The 20,254-nt window shown below is 46.5% G+C and overlaps 2 protein-coding genes and 1 long non-coding RNA gene across 4 annotated transcripts; 1 reads left to right on the top strand and 2 right to left on the bottom strand.

Moving 5' to 3' along the window:
- Nucleotides 1-1,217: 1,217 nt before the first annotated feature.
- Nucleotides 1,218-10,310, bottom strand: LOC146768804 (uncharacterized). The gene is made up of 4 exons (XR_014949954.1): nt 10,183-10,310; nt 9,346-9,435; nt 3,889-3,973; nt 1,218-1,321 (listed from the first exon to the last, which is right to left on the bottom strand). It is a non-coding gene; the product is annotated as an uncharacterized LOC146768804 (long non-coding RNA).
- A 3,084-nt stretch (nt 10,311-13,394) lies between these two features.
- On the bottom strand, nt 13,395-16,139 carry SAT1 (spermidine/spermine N1-acetyltransferase 1). Of its 2 annotated transcripts, XM_021552951.4 has the most exons (6): nt 15,881-16,139; nt 15,709-15,760; nt 15,541-15,624; nt 14,251-14,352; nt 14,123-14,163; nt 13,395-13,906 (listed from the first exon to the last, which is right to left on the bottom strand). In XM_021552951.4, exons 1-6 carry the CDS (start codon nt 15,944-15,946, stop codon nt 13,736-13,738), a joined length of 516 nt encoding a protein of 171 aa, XP_021408626.1. In that variant the 5' UTR covers nt 15,947-16,139; the 3' UTR covers nt 13,395-13,735. The 2 variants fall into 2 exon arrangements, with proteins under 2 accessions (XP_021408626.1, XP_031359512.1); XM_031503652.3 differs by having other exon boundaries at nt 15,541-15,760.
- An 8-nt stretch (nt 16,140-16,147) lies between these two features.
- LOC146768803 (uncharacterized) lies at nt 16,148-19,462 on the top strand. Its single transcript, XM_085559981.1, has 2 exons — nt 16,148-17,001; nt 18,451-19,462. Exon 1 carries the CDS (start codon nt 16,238-16,240, stop codon nt 16,730-16,732), a length of 495 nt encoding a protein of 164 aa, XP_085416107.1. The 5' UTR covers nt 16,148-16,237; the 3' UTR covers nt 16,733-17,001; nt 18,451-19,462.
- Nucleotides 19,463-20,254: the final 792 nt, after the last annotated feature.

The raw sequence follows: 20,254 nt of genomic DNA, 5'->3' as shown, positions 1-20,254 counted from the left end.
AAAAAAAAAATAACCTCACAAGGAGAACTTAATTTCTCTCTGCTTTGGCCATTACAGTGTGAAGCCACAAGACCCACCACGTCTAGTACCAAAATCTTCAAAAAACCGCTGTTCTGTGTCCCACTGCACCTGAATCTTCCCTGTCTTCATCTGGAGTACCTTCGTTCAACTCCAGGGCGCAGCACCCGTGCCTTTGGGGAAGTTCAATCGGTTTCTTAGAACTGAAAGTGAGCCACATGCAGGGCTTGGCTGGGAGCGCTGAGGAGCCCTGGAGGAGCCTGGAGGAGTCCTGGATCCTGCTGTGCCCCCGCTCCGAGGGCACAGGAGGGAGAGATGCCCCGAGCAGGGGTGCGCCGCGATGCTCCCTCCCTGCCAGCTCACATCTTCACCCCGGAGATGGAGGGAAGCTCTCACTGCCCCAGCGAAGGGGGGAATGCTGAAGCACGAAGCCAGAAATGTTTCCGTGGCTGTATGCACGTACCAGATAGCGATCACAGGCAGCCCGATGGAGACTGCCCTCACCACCACAGTTTTTGCCCATATCATTTATTGTTGTTGTTGTTAAAAACGGTGTACAGAAACATGGGGAGTTTGTGTATCAATCCTCAGTGAAAAGAGATTCTTCCCTTCCCCCCACCCCCTGCCCCAGATTAAGTTCACCAGCGTCCTCTTTGTAAATTTAGCAAGCTTCAGGCTCACTTCCTTTTGTCAGGAGACCTGAAAGAGCCACTTCCTGATTCGTACAGGGCTCTTGTATGCGCACACTAAGTGCTCATTCATGCCGTGAATCATAAAGGTAACCTCAGTTCAAAGCACGGCGCTGATACTTCGGCGTGGGACCAAAAGGGGAAAAAAAAAAAAAAAAGAGAGAGAGAGAGAGAGAGAAAAATAAAGGAGTTTTGTAATTCAGCGCAGCGCTCGTTGAAGTCATCTTTGCATTTATTGAGGAGCCGCGCCAGAGGTGTTTTGATCTTGTGTCTAAAAAGCATCTTTTACAAACTGCCCGCACTAAAACGGGCTGGTGAAAGCACCACTGCCAGCCCAAAGGATTATGTTTAGTGTCGTGTGCCAGGCTTGACACATTTTTCATATCCTGCCAGAGACGAGGAATGCACCAGGCGCTGCCGCTGAGTCAGGCTCGGCGCCGCGGGGCAGGCAGCCCGGCCGAGGCGCTGGGGAAAGCTCGGCGCTGCCGCCGCGCAGGACTCGCTCTCCCGCCTGTGGTTCACTGCGAGGTCAGTGAGGCACGGTCTGCTGTGTTTATCTCTCCTGTACTCGCCTCCGGGCTCATCTGACAATGAAAGGGATGAGCTGTTTCTGCCTGAAAGAAGAAAGAAATGTGCACTAGTCGCCTCTCTCTATCCCTGCCAAGAGAGAGAGCGAGCCAATTTGTACATAATATTGGAGTCTTCTGCCATTTAAGCAGCTTTTGCACGGCATCCAACTGTACAAGGACACGTCCCTGGGGTCAAACAAACTTTGGCTGTACTTCTGCTTTGATGGAATAAGATCAGTATGATGTCTCCCTGTCCAAGAGAGCAAAATACACAGATGCTAAAATCAGCAACTGTGTTTTGACCAAGAAGAAAACAGTAAAGGGGAAGGAGGCTTAGCTTGTGGAAAAAGTGGTAGCATAAATGTGAGTACATCCTCTTTTGCTACCACAACCCTTCTTGAACTCTTAAAAAGGCCAGATATTCACCAGTCACTTTTTACCATTATTGCTTTTACAGTATTGTCCTTCCTATTTGCAGATGAGGTTAGCCTGCTAAGAAGAGTCTCTTGTTTGAGGAATGTTAGAGGAGTAGTGGTATAAAAGCACTCTCTGCCCTGGGCTAACCAGCCCAGGGTGACTCACACCCAAAAGTAACAGAACTATGGGAGCATAAAACCCAAATGATTTTAGGCTCCCAGTGGGTGAGGTAAAGTGCAACATAAATGTGTAGCTAGAACTTTACACACCTCAGGCCACAAGTCTCTGAACTAAGATTGTGATGTGCTGTGATCCAAGCCTGATTTTTGTCCTGGAAGGTTACTACCATGAGTAAACCCATAGCCACCACTTGTAAGTAAACTGCAATAAATAAAATCATAACCACAAAGGAGGTGTGAGGCATTAATTTTAATTACTAGTCCTGTGGGACTTTCTGTATGTTTATATTTTCCTTGTAGAGTGAAATGCGCAAGAGGAGCAGTTTTAATTTGCACAAGAGTTCTCCACTCTCTGCCTGCAGCTGGAAGACTGCTCTGCCTGCAGGAAGGCTGAGGGGCATTGTGAGACCCATCTGGTTCACCTGCCAGCCCCAGAGGGATGCTCCTGGAGAACAGGAGAGTTCTGCAACTTTTCCTGACTGGAAAAGTGGGACTCTTTCAGATCCATGCAGGATCAGTGGCGGGGTTCCTGGGCAAAGATTCTGTAACGTTTTCATACTTGATTGTTGCCTTAATTCTCTGCAACTACTTGCTTTCTCTCAGCATTTTTGTCTTGCTGTGTTTGTGATCCCCCTCTCTGGTGGACTTTCCTGGCTTTGCCCAGAGCACCTCCTTGGCCTGGGGGCCCTGCTGAGGTCTTCTTTATATTTCTTCTCTCACTTCAGTAATTTTCTTGAGGAATTCTGGCATTTCATCATCCCTGCTTTCAAGGTTTCTTATATACAGATGCTCAAGCTCCTCATATATGATTATCACTAGCTGCTTTTTTCACTTTGGAATTTTGGAACAGTGTTTCCTTAAAAACTGGTCAATTACTATTTTGAGAGCTGGAAAACAATAGGCTCACTCTTTTTAAAAATGTAATTTATTTTAAAGTTCAAGGTTGTGAGCCAGGGTAATTTTTACTGATGATGGCTGTGCTGACTCAATGGCCACATCTGACCCAGTGCAGGGGACCACAGTTCTGCACCAGCTTGCCTGGAGCACTTCTGGTGCTCCTGGAGCCCTTATTTCTACACATATGGTATGTGGGGCCATAGGTGATGTCCCACATCACCCACTGCTGGCACAGGTGCCTGCAGATTGTCTCCCCATCCTGGCACAGCAGCAGCTTCTCCCCCATTGTGGGAGAGGCTGCAGATCTGGGTGGCTGTACCTAAAATCCTGGAAACAGCAGCTCTGCAGCACTTCTGGTGCCCTGCAGCACCCTGAAAGGGTGTTGGGTGTGCCTTGCATAACAGGAACCTATTCAAGGTTATGAGTGTTTATTTATAAAGAGGTTGGCATTGTGTTTGTTTTTCTAACATTTTGTTTCCTGCTCACGTGAAGGCAGCTACAGGAGACAGCTGTCCTGACTGGGGAATCTTGTGGTACCCTTGGCCAGGTGAGCTCCCCAAATCTGACCTTCCCTCCACAGTGACTGCAGGATGGGGACAAGAAAGAAAAGAAAAATCAAAACAAGAGTGAGCAAACATGTGCACTATGGTTTGAAAAGGGCACAGTGAAAACCTACAGTGGATTTTTTGATGCACACTCTCCATTGTTGATTTTCTCCCCGCGCTAGTAAGGATTGGTTTCTTACCAATCCCTTTCTCCTTTCGCCCCTTTCCTACTCCCAGCTCAGCAGTAGAGTTGGAGGAGGCCACTCACTTCTCCCCGGGCTAAAGCTTAAGGGACATTTTTGTGGGGAACTTGCAGCTGTGTAAGAGGAAAACCTGTTTCTCCAGGATGCACAAAGCTGGAGGTGGGAAGGCACCCAATAGCACAGCCCTCCAAGCCCTGATTTCACTCAAGGTGCTACTGTAACACTAAAGTCTTGTTATCATTTCATAATGAGTTTTATTTTGACTGCTCTAGGTGAGACATTCTTTAAACATTTTGGTGTTTAAACATTTAAACTTCAGGAAAAGTAAATTAATTTGAGATTTTAAATAAATTTCATAGAGAACAACTTACTTGTAACAAGGCAATCAAAAGGGGTCCTTGCTTCTGTGATGGAGATTTAGGCACTGATTTATTCACTTGATCTATTTCATTTGTCCTTAAAAAAGGAAGGAAAGAGACAACCAGAATGTATTTATAAGAAAGAAGTTTCTTTCCAAGCATGCCTGTGCTATTACAGTGTCCTAATTCTTTTTGTAGATTAACAAGCCTGAGCCATCATTATCTTACTGAAAACATAAGAAAGATACAACCAATATGTTAATATGATAATCCCAGTGCAGTGATGGTTTTGGATTGATAAATGTTATTAAACACTTTGCTGGAGAAGTGCACCAAATGTTTTTCCTGGGGCATTTTTGAAGGTTACCTTTGATCAGGCTCAGCAGAGGCAAGGGTTTCCTGCCAAGTGCCAAGTTCCCTGGGCACTATGTACCTTCACATGAGTCAGTGGATGAGGGGCTGTCACAGGGCAGGGAAGGACAGATAAAACTGAGTATTGCAGAGCCTCTGACTAAAAAGAAACTGGCAGGTGTTGGGTGCCCGACCGGAATTTTCAGGGCTGGCTTGCAGGAGGTGTTGCCAGCAGTGCTGGTGTGAGCTCACAGGGTCAGGTTGCACCGAGCCATCTGGGAGGAGATGGCCCAAGGAGGGTGATCTCAAGATGATGCTGAGCCTCCACGCCCACACATCAGGTGACATGGGCAGCCCAGAGGATCACAGGACCTCCTGCCTTTTTCACAAAATAAAAGGCATGGGAAAAAGCCCCAGTGGCACCCAGCCACTGCCCTCCAGGAAAAGAGAGGAGATGGGCTCATTGCACTGGAGACATGGCTCAGCCATTAGTCAGCCCCACCATAGGACTCTGTGGGATGTGGGCTCTCCTGCCATGCCAAACCCCCTGTAACACCTCCAGGGGGGCAGCCAGCAGCTACCAGCCAGTCCTTGCTTGGGGACCACGTCCTTACCCTGCAGGGACACAGTCAGGAACACACTGGGGCTCCTGGTGGAGCATGTCTTTTTTGGCTGGACAAAGGACAGAAAACATAGCACTTGGCTGCAATGGGCAGCAATTTTCAAAACAGAGGATGTAGTACACACTTCTTACTGGTGGTTGTAACTGTCTCCAATTTAATTCTCTAGTAATACAGTTGTCTAAAGAATAAAACACAATAAATTATTTTATATAAAAATGCAATTTTTAGTGTCTTCAACACACTTTTTGTTGACTTCCTTGTGATACAGAACAGAATAGTACTATTCCAGTTGAAAGGACCTACAAAGAAGATCTAGTCCAACAGCTTGACCACTTCAGGGTGATCAAAAGTCAAAGCAGATTGTTAAGGGCATTGTCCAAATGCCTCTTAAACACTGACAGTCTTGGGCCATTGACCTCTCTAAGGAGCCAGTTCCAGTGTTTGATCACACTCCTGCCAAAGAGGTTCCTAATGTCCAGTCTAAACCTCCCCTGATGATGCAGCTTGAACCATTCCCACACATCCCATCACCGAATCCCAGGAAGAAGGGATCATCACCTCCCTCTCCACTTCCCCTCCCCAGGAAGCTGTAGAGAGCAATGAGATTGCCCCTCAACCTCCTTTTATCCAAACATTGAACAGAACTGGCCCTAGAACTGAGTCCTGAGGAACACCACTGGTGATTAACTACATGTAGCCCCATTCACTACAACCCTCTGAGCCCTGCCCTTCAGCCAGCTTTTCACCCAGCCTATTGCAATCCCACTCATCCCACAGCTGGACATGAATATTATAAATTCACTGCTATGCCTTTAATGGAAACTACTCAAAAAACTTAGCATGATCAGGTGCAACTCATGTACTGTTTATGCACATTATCACTCAGGGACTAACTGTATTTGCTGTGAATGAGGTCAAACTCCACTCTATGTCTGTGGGAAAAGTCTTTTAACTATGGCTTTAATGGGGCAGAACAGGAGGAACTCACATACATGTGCTCACTTACACGTGATGTGAGTCACACATAACTCTGAGACTGTGTGATTAAATAAACTACTCTGAAAAAAAGGGGATTTAGTTAATGCTGTCAGCTCTGCTGGATGCCCATGGAGGTTGTTCTCAGATGTCACAGGGAAGGCTGATTTGAAGTCAGCCCTGGACATCCTGGCTGTACTTCCCTGGCCTGCAATGGTTTACCGAGTTTGCAGTGTTTTGGTAAAAGAGACTCTCTGGAAAAAATATTGATGTTTCATGCCAGCTGCATTGCAGAAAGCTGTTTTTGGGAAGACTTGCTGCTTCACTGCAGGGTGCTGTATTTCTTCACTTACAAAACTCAGTGTATGTTTTACCCATGTGAGACAGGCAGCCAAGTGTGCTGCTGCCCAAAGCACTGTAACACACCCTTGGCCTTCACGTTCCAGTCTGAAAGCCCCTTCAGACAAGGCACTTCCCCGTCTGAAGAAGTTTGAGATTCCTCTCCCTGTGATGCCGAGTAGCTGCTGAGGGGGCCCAGCATCAGAGCAGACCCATTGCCAGCCCTGCTCTGCCCCTGGCATGCCTAAAATCCTGGGGAAGGACAAACCCACGCTTGCCCCCACATCTGCCTGTGTTTGCCTCAGCGGGTTTCTCCTCCACCATGCTCCCACCATGGGCCACACTGAGGCCACAGCTGTGACTCTGGCTGTGGTGTCCCAGCAGGCACTAAATCCTGACTGCCCCAGCTCAGCCCCGCTGCAGAGAAGCAGCCTCAGACAAACCCAGGTTCTCCTCAAACATTGTTTCCCATGCCATGAGACTGCTGGGGCTCAGCCTTCCTGGAAAAGGGCGCAGTCTTGGCATTGGCTGGCATGGTGTGTGCCTGTGTGTGTGTGTTGGCAGGTGCTGAGCTGCAGGTGTCTCCCACGCTGCAGCCAGGCAGGTTTAGCTGGCTGCAGTCTCACCAGAAACAACACTAGGAGGATTTGACACTTGGAGCTGTCTGTAGTTGTTTCCCGAGGCATCTCCTGCGGAGTACTAAGTGCAACCTTCAGTGCAGAGCAAGTACTTGGGTGCCAAGGGCTTGAGAGCTTCCAGTGGCTCAGGGACACATCCATGCCCCTCTGTTCTGTGCCAGCTCCCACAGAAACTCTTCTGAAACATCCTGCAGCATCTGTGATGAGCTTGGTGCTATTTAGAGTTATGTAAGGCCACCATGGTTGAGCTTGGAAAAGATAATGAAACAGAAGGACCAGCTGCAAGTGCCACTTGTCCCCATGGTGCTGGAGCTTTGCACGTGCAGGGCAGCCCAGCTAGCTGAGGGTCTGTGTCTGCACTCTGGCAAGGGGTGAAGTCTGGTCCAGCACAGCCCACAGCATGCTGGTGCTTCTAAACCTTTTATTGCAAGCTGCAAGAACCTGAGGTGCATTTATATTTGATTTCTACTCTTTACTTCTGTAAACAGGAGCACCTGATGCTTTATAACTTAAATGAAAGGACCATCACTGCTTGGATACAAAAGGCTCTACAGTTTCTTTAAGAACAAACAGGAGATAATGTCACATCCTCCTCTACACCTCTACTTGTTTTTAGACTTGTGTAAAAGGACCTTTCACTTCTGCAATCCTGTGCTTATTGCAGAAAATACCCCAGCTGAGAAACCAGATATAAGCCTGTGTAAGGGAAGCCCCAGCTGCCCAAACTGCTGGAGAGGCACATGGCTATGGGTGCCTAGAAGCAAAGCTGGCCCTGCCTGGGACTGAAGCAGGGATACCTCATTATGTTGAGCTGTGGGGCTGAAAAATGCTTTGGCTTTTAACAGCAGACAATAGCTTGATGACAAGCCCAAAGTCCAAATGGCAAGTAAAGGAGCTCTGGAGTTCTGGGTCCCTACAGGACTTCTGTAATCAAGCTTCAAGTTGTGGTGATGGCAAACACGGCATGCAAATACAGAATAATTTTATTACTTTGTGCTGCGAAGTAATCAACTCATGCCTATAAATCCTGAGTATTTGCTTACATAATTTATTTTTGTTTTCCTTTAGGATGCTTTATCCTTGTCCTGACTTCACTGTCATTTGGACCAGCTGTACTTTGTAATGCAGTGGACTTTGGTTTATCATCCTGTTTTACAGTCTGGCAGCTTTACAGCTTTCAGAGATATGTAGTTACATAAAATGGGTGGGCTTTCTTACCTAGCTAAGAATAGACACTATCCCTCAAAACTTCAGCTAGTTTTGGTTTTGTTTATAATTGGAGTAATAAGGTATTATTTCTTTGATCCTAGCACTTGTTGCTGTTTCCATCTTCTAGTTATGCCTGTTGCTGTTCAGCAACAAATAATTCCTGCTCCTACACCACCAAATCCAAAATTAGTACTTGCTAATCCATTAAGTTATGGCTAATGAAATCACTGGGAGGTAAAAATAATCCAGAAATTATTAATGTATCCCAAGAATTTGCCTCTCAGACTTCGTGAAATAAGTATTTCAGTTTGTTCTGATTACATTATCTGGAAAGAAAAAAGCCTAAACTGTTTCCCTTGATGCTGCTTCCTCTGTTGTGTGTGTGTGACTTCCTGTGGCAGGCTGTGGTCAGCCCCCACACCTGGCCCCTGCACTGTTGCAGATCTCTTCTCCTGCCTCCTTTTTAATTTACATTTTCTGCCCCAGTGGCAAAGTTACACCTCTGTATGGAGGTTATGACCTCTAGGAGTGATGAATGCAGAGTCTGATCCATCTCTCTACATTACCTCTGAAAAAGGCCCATGTACCTGCAACTGTAGCTAAAACACACTGAGGCAGTGGTTGGAAATGTTCTCCTACATTTTTGCTAGTACGTAGCAGGAAGCTGGCTGGGGGAGAAACCCAAATCCTATCACGTGAACTGATTACAAAAGGCATGAGACTGCAGACCAAAACTACGAGTCTTGTTTCCTCCTGCACAAGGTGTGTGGTGCTGTTTGTGTGTCAGTGACGCAAGTGGGCCAAATCTGGAAGTTCAGGGAGATCACAGAGAGTCCAGATTGGAGTTTGCTCTTTATGAGAGCAATAAAGTCTGTTCAAAGGTACCCCCACAGTGGTATCTGGGTGTCCAATTATAGTAACCAGCTTTCCAAAGTCTCACCCTGCAGTTTTATCAGTGTGTTTTGAAAATAACACTGCAATATCCAGTCACTTGGAAACACTGATGGGCTTTCATGTGGAAAGCTACTGTGTCTAATGTTTTGGTTTTTTTTTCTCTGAGGAAATTTTCTAGTAGGAATTCTAGGGATTCATGTCTCATCTCTGCACAGTGGGTTCCTTGGAGGTGATTCTGAAGATGTAAACCCCCCTCAGCATGCTGTACAGCAAACTTTCAGGAGAGGACGGGCGCCCAGTTTTGTCTTACCAAAGCATGTTATTTTTAGTCTGTTTTAGTGGTGAAGAGACTTCCTTTGAGTGGATGTGACCATCTGACACCTGCTATATCAACAATCGAAATACGCAAAGTTCCAAACAAAATAAACAGAACCATTTACCTAAGAGCAGTTTCTGAACACGGTGTTTTCCATCCTCACAAGCTAATTATCCCCTGGAGTTTTTGTTTCTTGCTTTGGCCTGGAGTAAATCTGTGAAATGAAACCAAAACTGGTTTGAAGATGGAATTTCTTTCCCCTCACCACTATTTTCAATTGAGGTGTGTACCTGTGCTTTATTCTGCTATCAAACACAGAATGTTTCTGATTGCAGGAAAAGTCAGAGCTCAGCAGGGCAAGGCCTGGGGGTCGGGAGAGGTGCATCCCGCAGTGCTCCTGCCCGGAGCCCACATCCACTGTGTCAGCCCCGCACCTCCTCCACAAGCGCCCTGTGGGGACAAGTCTGGGCTCCCGATGGGTTCTGAAGCCCTCCATCAAGGCTGTAGTGACCAAAAAACGTCTGGACAGCAAAAAACGTTCTTTTCTCTCTTGGTGAGAGAAAGAGTCCTGGGAAGGAATCTCGCCTGGATGGTGAAGTTAGAGCCTGCTTTGAGTTTGCAGCAAGACTGAACATTATCAGCAGGCTCGGTGCTGCTTTGCTGCTTGGTTTCAGACAGCAGCTGAGGCTTTCCTTTAAATTGCAGCCACATCTCTGACCTCCGAGGTAAAAAAAAAAAAAAAAAAAAAAAAAAAAAAAAAAAAAAAAAAAAAAATTAAGCAATCCTGCCCAGGCAAGCAAAACAAACAGCCTAGTCCGTTGCGTGAGGTGAAGTGTTTGAACGCGCGGGTTTGGCCCCTCGGCGCTGCCATCGTGTGAGGGGCCCGGAGCCCCAGCCCCGGGGAGCGAGCGCTGTGGGGAGGCAGCTTGAGCGAGCCGAAGGAAATAAAGCTTCTGCTCACCTCAAAGAAAGGGAGGCACGACACACACCCTTGGGCTGGCCTGCAGCCCGAGGCAGCCTGCCCCGCGGGAATTAGGCCGCGCTCTCCCGGGTCCCGCTGCGTGCGGAGCTGGCGCCTGCCCTGGGCGGACAGCTCGGCTGCCCGGGCCGGGCTCCAGGGCCCAGCACCGGGCACGAACGCAGTAAAGCCCACACGTGCTCTTTCACGGCTAAAGTTCGCATAGGTTTTTTGAATTACATCGAAGGCTCTTTATAAGATGACGGGAGGGGGAAGGGTTGTTTTCCTCACATATATTTTGTTGTAACTTATGTAGACAAAAAAAAAAAAAGCCTCCTTCCACGTCGTCGCTATGGCTACAGCTCGGATCATTGTGCAGGAGCCTGTGAACAGGAAAAGGCGAAGCGGAGCGGGGGCGGCCGGCCCGGCGCTCCCTCTGCACGGTCCTGACGCATCCCCCGGCCGCGAGTCTGTCCGAGGCCACCCTTCTGTCCCCACCCACGGGAATGTGGAAACTGCCATTGCGAAATGCTCCGCTGGCTGGCTCTGTGAGAAGAGAACTTCCCGGGGCACGAGTTTGAGAGGGAGAGCGAGGAGGAGCTTTGCCTCGGCTCCCTGGAGATATTATCAGCGCTGCGAACACTCGCTCCCTAGCTCTGCCCCGGGGGCAGGCTCGCTGCAGCCCGGGAGCAGCGCAGGCTGGCTGAGCGCCGAGCACACGCCAGCCCCGCGCCTCTGCTGCCATGGGCTCCAGGGAGACACCAGTGACCTGCTCAAAGCCAGCTGCTGTGGCTCAGCCCCCGTCACAGGCTGGCACTCAGCTTGGCGGTGTGACTGTGGTCCTGGAAACGAGGAAAGTCACACCAGGTGAGGTCTCTCCAGCACCCAAAGCCACAGAAAACACTCTGCTGTATGTGTCAGTTGTAGTTGCAGAGGCACTTTGGTCCTCCTGTAGCTTGAGGAAAAGTTACTGATGGAATTGAAAATTGGTCCGTTCTTAACCTATGCCATTACTGCATCACTGTTGCAGACTCTTACCAAAACTGTAAGAATACTTCTACTGGTTTTAAAAACCTTGCCTCTTAGTAAGATTTCAGCAAAAGCCATATTTGAAAGGTTGGTCTTTGTATTTCCTTTCACGTGTGAATGTTTAAAATTATCCCCATTTAGCACTGCCTCCCTTGTTTTCTGTGACTGCCTGGGAATCCATTCCATTAGAATTCATTTAGAAAATGCAATGGTAAGCCACATTGGCAGAAGACGAACAAGATATGATAATTTAAAATTGATTGAAAATTTGACTAAGCTATTTACTTTTCTAATTATGATGCCTAATTAGTTAGCTTGTTCCATTCAGTCATGCAGCTTTGATAGCTTTATTATGCTCCAGAAGTCTGGGGCCTGAGATTTAAGCAGGCCTGCCCTAGATATCTAATGACCTGTTAATTTCAAAATCAAACCACTCTTAAACTACTCTACTAGCAATCACCTTCTGGGCTGATAAATGGAGCCAGAGCACAAGCTTAAAATAACTTCAAAACAGATTGCACTAGGACTGAGATGCAGTAGCAATGAGCTGAGCTGAGATGTGCTGAGATGGTTAATGTAGCTCAGAGAATGGTATATCTTCACCAAGAAGATACAACACCCTGATGCTCAGTGAAAACTGCTAGAGACCATCTCCTCTTTCCCATTCTGCCTCCATCACCAGCTCTTGGGCTGCTCTCCTTGGGTATGCTTGTTCTCACTTCTTTGGGCTTACTGAATTCCAGAAGAAAACAGGCTCAGCAAGGGTAGGGAGGTTTGTAGCTTGGCATTTAACCTTCGGCCAAGCAAGAAACACGTTTCTACTCCTTTGGGTAGGAGAGGAATTGAGCCTCAGGCTGCTGTGTGTGTGCGGCACTCTGGATGGGTCTCCAGAGTGGAGCAGAGGAGCAGAGCCCCTCCCTTGACCAGCTGCCCACAGGGCTTTGGATGCAGCCCAGATCTTCTGGGTTGTGAGTGCAAGACAAGACAATGTTGAGCTTCTTATCCACCAGCCCCCTAAGGAAGAGCTACCTTCTGCTCTCCTCCAAGAGCTCCTGTTATTTTTTATTCTTGAAGCAACCTCTGACAGCCAAACCTCACATCTAGGCAGAGCTGGCATACTGGTGGCTACACATCAGCTAAAAACAAAGCAGAAAATAAGAACAGTTTCATGCACAGCTCTCTGTTGGCCCTGGGCAGAGTGATACTTTATTCTTACAATTAGTTCAGCATTTCCCATGACTGAAAGTCACAGCCCACTACTGTCTAGGATAAGGAACTATCTTCCATGTGACACATGATTTATGCAGTGACCAACAGGTTTAAAGCCTTGTTTTATGTTATTATGTTCATATTGCAAGGCAGCTAAGTCTCTTCCTTTGAAGTGAAAGCAATGCTGGCCAAAAACAAAAAGCCTTTTATTGCAGGGTTACCAGAGAGCAAGAGGAGAGCAGCACAAAGTTTGATGCATCCACTTTCACCATCAGCTTACGAGAAGTGCAAACACAGTACTGCAAAATTGCTAATTTGTTTCAAAGACAACTAAAAAAATTGCTGAGCAGCATTGTTTTCACCTGCTACTGTGCAAAGGCTAAAAAACAGAGGGCTGGTTTCCTACCCCTTACAGCTCAGCACAAATGCTGAACCTGATCTGAAATCATGATCAGAAACACATTGCACATGAAACATTTGAGTTTGGGGGTCTAAGAGTAACAAATGGAGCTTTTTGTGTGGTTTGTAAATATACTTTCATTTCATGTGACTAGTCAGAACTAGTTTTTTGCTACTCAGGCCTTGAAACCATACCAGGATGCATCTTTCCCTTCGAGGCTGTGCCCTTCCAGCTGAGGTGCTCTGCAGGTAAGTGGAAGGCCCAAGCTCTGGACTTTCTGGAACAGTTGTCCAGAGAGCAGCACCTTACTGTAGGGATTCCAAACATACCTAAAAATATAGGTCACAAGGCAGGATGCCCTGCACCACCAGGGGTTGATCTCAAACCCTTTCAAACAGTCAGGTGCTCAAACCTTGCCATCAGGTCCCACAGGCACACAAGTGCCTTTTTATCTCCCTGGGAGACCATAGTAAATCATTTAACTTGTGAGAAGGCTGACGTCAATCAAGTCTTTTATTAATGTGCATGTTATTTGATGGAAAACTTTATGTGAGAATTGAAGTCAAAACTACTACCATGAAGTGAAAACACTATTTTATTTTTATAAAAGGCAATAATTAAAACAAACCCTACCAGTGTGTACATTGTACACAGTTGAATGACACTTACAAGAATGAAGTCTCCATATACAGGGATTACAAGCCCACACTGGTAAAGGATGCACACAAGCACATACTGAACTTCACAGATGCCTCAGCTCCAGATCACAGTACCATTACTCTATAACCACACCTGCACTGCCATTATTAGCATCCACACTACTTTATTCCACTACAAACTGTACATACACAGAAAGCAAGAAGTTTATTCAGAGAGCACATATATTCGCAGAAAATACGTATTTGCTGGAATAATCTCTCACTCTTCTGCTGCCATCTTCAAGAGATACTTCTTGTCAATCTTGAACAGCCTCCAGCCCTCCTCAGTGGACAGATCTGAGGCACCCCTTCTCTTGTAGAACCTGATGGAGGGTTCATTCCACTCCGCAACAAGGAAGTGCATGCTGCTGCAGCGGCACTTCACAGCCACCTGCAAAGCCAATGCCACACGGTTACAGCACCTGGGGACGGCCCCAGTGACACCCAGCCAGATTACTCAGCAACTGGCTACTGCCATAAGCCACTGAGTTCATTCCAGCAGCCACTGCAGCATTTCTCAGCTTACCAGACTCTAGGCAATGTTTTAAGCTGTCTAGAGTCCTGCCACCTCCTTTAATTCTTGTTTAGACTTTGCACTTACACATACCTGACTCAAGTTCTTCAGAATTTCTGACCCAATACCAAGTCCTAAAAAAAACCAAGAAACAAGAAGCTTAAGTTTTACATCTACAGAAGCCCTATGGGCTTTAACTCATCTAATTTTGCAATAGGTACCTCTGTACTCAGCCATCACGTAAAAATCTTCAAGGTACAGCAGTTTTCCAATCCATGGATCATAAGTGAAGTAATACATGGCAAAGCCCACAATGCATGTTTCTGAAACAAAGGGTGTAACTTCAGCTAGTCAGAGTTTACAAGGTAAAAATACTAAGTTTTACATGCATGTTTAAACATACAGATTCTCTGGGACATGCAGACATTTGAAACTAGGATACAATTAAAAGTGAAGTTTGCAAATAAGCACACAATTGAAAACACAAGTTCTGGCAAATTTGTATCAACTTAATAAAACAAAAAATTGCTCTGTCCATACCCTGAAATCCTCAAAAGCACTGTCATAGTAAGTGCAAACATGGCCTTTTTCTACAAAATAATGCACACCCTACTGATTCATTTCTAGTCTGGAAGACAAGTACTTTACACAGCAGCTCACAATCTAGATGACTGCCCCAGCTCTGCTTCCTTAGGAACAGTCTGTCAAACCCTGGAAAACACTGATCCTTCTATGTATATTTCTCAGTAACTACTGTGCCAGAAGGCCTATTTACAGGCCACCTTTACAGCAGCATTTCAAGCACTTCCACTTATGCTTCCACTGAGCATCACACTGTTTTCTTTACCTTCAGCACCAAGAAGGTAAGTAAAGCTGCAGCTTCAATTGCAACTCGATGGCTCAAGAGTTGAGCCAACTCTTGAGCCACAGCCAACTCTTCCAACAACAGCCCACTCAAAACACAAACCCTGAGTATTTTAACTACATCTGCCATAACACTCTGCACATACTGTAATAGAAGCGTGCAAACAGGTTTCTGCCATCTACTGTGTCTTTGGTAAAGGTTTGGGAATAGCACTTGTCCCTGTAGGCCTTACCTCATATTATGATCATCTACTTTATTGTGTAACGGATCTTTTAGTTACCTCCCCGCCCATCCATGTACACAGAAGGGCCATGTACATGGCGAAGCTAGAGACTGTAACCTGAAGATTGGGGACAAATTAAAGAAAAAAATGTGATTCAACAGAATTACATAAAGGTAAGTCAGGGTCAAACAAGAAAAGCCATTTAATAATTGGAGTCAAGCACATTATGCTATACCTGATCTCCCATGCTTTCAGGACTAGCAACCACTTCAGCAGAGTATCACTATACATTATTGAATTTTACCAGTTAACCTAGTCCTCCTACCCCAGTCCAATGGTGGAACCTCATCTACAATCACTAATACTAAGCAAATGATGCTTCTCTGTATTTAGCGTCCAAAAGTAAGTATCAGGAAGCCTCACCTTCAGATGACCACTGGTCTTTCGGCACTTCTGCAACCAGACAGTGGTAGAAAGGGTGCTCGCCAAAACCATCCTCAAGCAGCTCTAGAAAAGTAGAATACACACGCACCTGAGACACAGGCACTGTCACCCGGCCGCCAACCGGGTGAGCTCTTGCAGCCTCCGTACCTTTCTCAGTTAGCACCACCTGGTCCTCCATGTCCTCGTATTTCGCCAGTTCCTGGAAGAGAAGGAGGTTGTGAGCGGCCTCTCCCCAGCCCCCCTCCCTTGCGCAAGAGTTTGTTTTGCTCCGGCACCGGGTAGCGCTGTCCCCCCGCTCCGCCCCGCGCCCCGCCCGCACTTTGATCAGTCGCAGCAGGTCGGGACAGTCCTCGGGACGCGCGGCGCGGATGCTGAACGAGGCCATTTTCGGCGACGCTTCCCCCTGCGGCCCCCTCGGCTGACGAGTCCCCGGTGTGTGAACAGGAGGAGCAGCTGTTTCTTCATTCGTGTCCCGGGCGCGGCGGCCACCTGCGGTCAGTCAGGCTGCGAGCATGTCCCGGCGGCGTTCGGCTGCTGACGGTCCGGCTCGCTACAGCTGCTTCCCCGGCTCGGAGAGTGCAGCCCAGCGCCTCGGCCGCCCTATTTAAAGACGTCCTCGCCCTGCCTTCCCCGACCATCAGCCAATAGGAGCGCCCGCGGTGCTCGCCCTCAGCCAATGGCCGCGCCCCTCCCCGGAATGTTGCCCGGGCCTGCCGGCAACAGCTGCGGCCGTCTCGTGACTCGCCCTGTCCCCCGCTGCGCACGGTGCCCCCTGGCGGGGCTGGGCGGAGCTGCAGGGCGCGACCCCGGCGGCTCTGCCTGGGTGGGACCGGCCCTCAGGGAGCCCCGGCACCGCCGGCCCTGCGGCTTCCCCCGCACCGCCCGCCCTGCGGCTTCCCCCGCACCGCCCTGCGGCTTCCCCCGCACCGCCGACCCGGCTTCCCCCGCACCGCCGACCCGGCTTCTCCCGCACCGCCGACCCGGCTTCTCCCGCACCGGCTGCCGCGGGACCCCGAAAACCGAGCCCGCCATTGCGCTCAGCCCGGGGCAGTGTGAGGAGCCCTGGCGCCGCCCTGGCCGCAGAGCGCGGGCGGCCCTGGGGCAGCTCATGCACCGCTGTGAGCAGAGAGCGAAAAACCCCTCGGTGTTTGCGGGGAACGCGGAGCAGTGATCTGTACCCAACCGGGCGCGGGGAAGCGTGTCTGGCGCCGGGGTACGCCCCGGGCAGGAGCGTCCTTACGGAGAAAGGTTCAAACCACGGAAGGTTAACCCTGCGGCTGGGACGTTTCCCAGGCTGGCACACGCACCGTAACCCGCCTGACTGGGGGGAAGGGGTTGTGCTGGGAGAAACACGAAGGAGTGGGGTTAAAGCAGGGAGAGCTGCCATAAGGGAGGCTCCGACGCCATCCCGATGGAGAATGGATGTCACTGAGGAGAGAGGTGGGTGTGATGAGGAAACTTCATCTGAGTGGACTCCACGACATGACTTTGGAGTATGAAAGGATGGAGGAATTATCCTCAGCCCTGTGCTTCCTCTGGACATTACCTAGGGATACTGCTGTGTGCTGAGGAATGAGCTGGATCATGATCTTGATGACCGTGTGGTCCATGGACCTACAGCTGGGCTACCCAGAGAAGCGCAACTCTTTGCCATATGTGTGGTTTTCTGTTCACGCTCTTCTATTAGTTGGCCCACTGTCATGTACATTCTTAGATATTGTAAAGGAGCTCATTATCTTCCATTTAGCTTTATTTGACTTGTTTTAAGAGTGGTTTGGGGTATGGGAAGACACTAAGTCACAACACACCCACATTTTTTCATGTATCCGACAAGCTACAAGGTTGGCCTTCACTTAGAGAGAAGGACCAGCATGGAACATGATACTGCAAAAGGATTGTATAAAGAAGTGTGTATAAAGTGTGTGTTCGGGGCACACAGTGGAAAGTGCCTGAAGGCCTGGGAGAGTAATTTAGGATTTATGCAAACACCCTAACTGGCTCACTTTACCCTCTACTAGAGCAAGAATAGAGATGCCCAAAGAACAGAATAATTTCCATATTACTAAGCAACTGCCAGTGGCTAGTAGTAGAAAAGTTAAAATTTATTTCATGGTTTGTGAGTCTGAAAATCCCTCAGGACAGGGCATTTAGTAGGGCGACTGCATCTGAATAAACTATCAAGGAACAGACTCTGCTTAACAACATACCTTTAATGAATACGGATATTTTCGTTCCCTAGAAATGATTAGACTGGGATCAGAAGTGGGAAATACTGTCTCTGTGAAAGACAACAGCCTTTGTGTTATCTCAACTCTCTTTGTTTTGCATTTCTTGACAAAGAGGAAGTCACATTGTCAGGAAACCTACTGCTGTGTAAGAAAACAAAGTGTCTGGTTTCTTTCTTCTCAAGTCAGAAAAGTCACATGATTTAGAAGTTGAAGTCTCAGCAAAAAAAGACCCAAACATTTTCTCCCTTGACTGTTTTTGAAAGTCCTGCTTTAATTTGCTCAGAAATATGCTGATATTGTGTTGCTCGAGATAATACAGTTCATTTGATTTAGCTTTCAAATTCACAAGGCAGAGGAAAAATATTTTAAAAAAATCATGATATGTCAAAAAAAGTTTCATGAAACAATAGGAAATGTGGAAAATTTAGTAAAAAAAGGAAAATTAAAATAGCTAAGATATTTATATTTCAGAGACTATAGTATAATTACTTAGTTATGTATTCTTAAGGGTATTTTTCTAGAATAAGTAAGTTTAATTAGAATGCTAAGGGTATTTTACAAAAAGGTTCCAAAAGAACTCAGTTTGTGAATTAATCAGACTGATTTGGCATGTGTTTTACAGCTTCTTCCTTTTGTCTCTGGTCTGTTTGTCTTTGAGCAGGTTTCATGTCATCTTGACGTAGCTGAGGCCAATGATGAAATCTTTAATGACCTGCACAGGGCTTGGATTTTATCCTTCAGTGGTCACAGCCTGTTACCTGCCCTTCTCTCCAAGGAATGAGTAATGGCAAGTCTCCTGAAAGGATCAACATTTTTTTAAATTGTGCAAAGATGTGTGCTGGCAGGTGGGTAGCAAATGAATTTAAGGTAAACCAATGTTGAAATAATCTGTTATAGTGAAATATGCACTGAACTCTGGATTAGCTCTTCTGTACCAGCCAGCAGCTTTCCACGGGGAATCTGTTGATTGTGAATCCATCTGCATTTCCAAGAGGGTTGGACTTTGGTGTTTGAGAAGTTAAAATGGTTAGAACTATCTCAAATGTGCATAATTCCTATTATTCTTATTGTATCTTCCCCTAAATATTACTCATAGGAGAAACAGAAAAATTTTTGCAAAATAGCAAGTGGCACTTTCTTTTTTCTATCATGCAACAGGAACTTTTATAAACAGCTGTTAATAAAAGCATATGGAGTGCATGTAGTGACTGAGGCAAGTTTTCCCCACATCCTGCCCAGAGATGGAGGTCTTTTCTAGTCTGAAGATACAGGAAATAACCAAGCCATTTCCCCCAGATCCTTTCATGGTGATGGAACAATTTATTCAGAGAGTTATGGGACCCCATCTGCACTTGGATCAAAAGCATGTTTTTATTTGCATCTAAATTTTCTAATGTTCTCTTTCCTTGGAGGGTGGGCAAAAAGGCTCAAAGTGGGCACCAGCCTTCTTTACTGTTCAACTAATCAGTCCTTTCCCCGTTTTAATTTTTGGTTTCCTCCTTTGCTAGGAAGATTCCTTGCATTCCTGTATGAATGCCTCTCTCATGCCTCAGAGGTTCTCTGTAATAAATAAGAGGAGAACGAGAAAAAAAAATCCTTATTCCACATTTAAATGTAGTGAATTAATGATTTTGTGATTGTACTAATAAATATTTCCAAGTATTTTAATCCAAGTTGTATGTCCTGTCAAATGTCTGGAGCAAAATATGGAAAATGCAATTAATATTCAGTGTTGACCTGTAATTTTTCATGATTTTGGGACATTTGGGATTCTCTTATTGTTTTCAACTGGATGTTTTCTTCTTAATCCTTAAACCTTGCATTGATATTTATAAGTTCACAGTTGCTTCTGATGTTTTATTCAAGCCACTTAAAATTACAGTTTATCAGCACTAGGCTGCACATAGAAAAAAATATTAATCTCTGTCAAAATAGTCCAAATACTAAATAAATACTGCATAAGCAATGCTCAGAATTCAGGGTAAATGCAAAATTAACAGTTTCATGTGATCAAGCTACATGAATTTCCACATGCTGGCAATAAAAGGCCCATAATTTTTCTTTATTATCTTTGAAAACATTTTTTAGATCATTAGAACCCTATTCCTGTAGGCTAATGCATCTTATTTGCCATTTGTAATTACGCAGTTTAACGCATTTGGGATTTAGACATAACTAATTATCTGCCTGAATCCAAAAATCATCTATATCATGTGTGCAAATGATTTGGGGTATAAAAGTTATAGAAATAAATGATGGGAAAAAATCCAGCCAGGCCTCAGTTTTGGATACAATAGAAGTATTGTATTTGGATACAGTAGAAGTCCCTTTGGCTCTGATCCTGCAGTGTACTTAAATCAGGGGGAAATATCTCAGGTTTTAAAAAGAAACCTGTGAAATGTTTCCTTTTAACTAAGAGGGGTTTGCACAATGAGTAGTTGTTTGCATTATGTATCACAGTCACA

Source organism: Lonchura striata, chromosome 1 (assembly GCF_050655825.1).
Source record: "Lonchura striata isolate lonStrDom1 chromosome 1, ASM5065582v1, whole genome shotgun sequence".
Classification (NCBI taxonomy): Eukaryota; Metazoa; Chordata; class Aves; order Passeriformes; family Estrildidae; genus Lonchura; species Lonchura striata.
The sequence above is the reverse complement of the archived record's forward strand: the minus strand, read 5'-3'. Positions and strand labels throughout refer to the sequence as shown.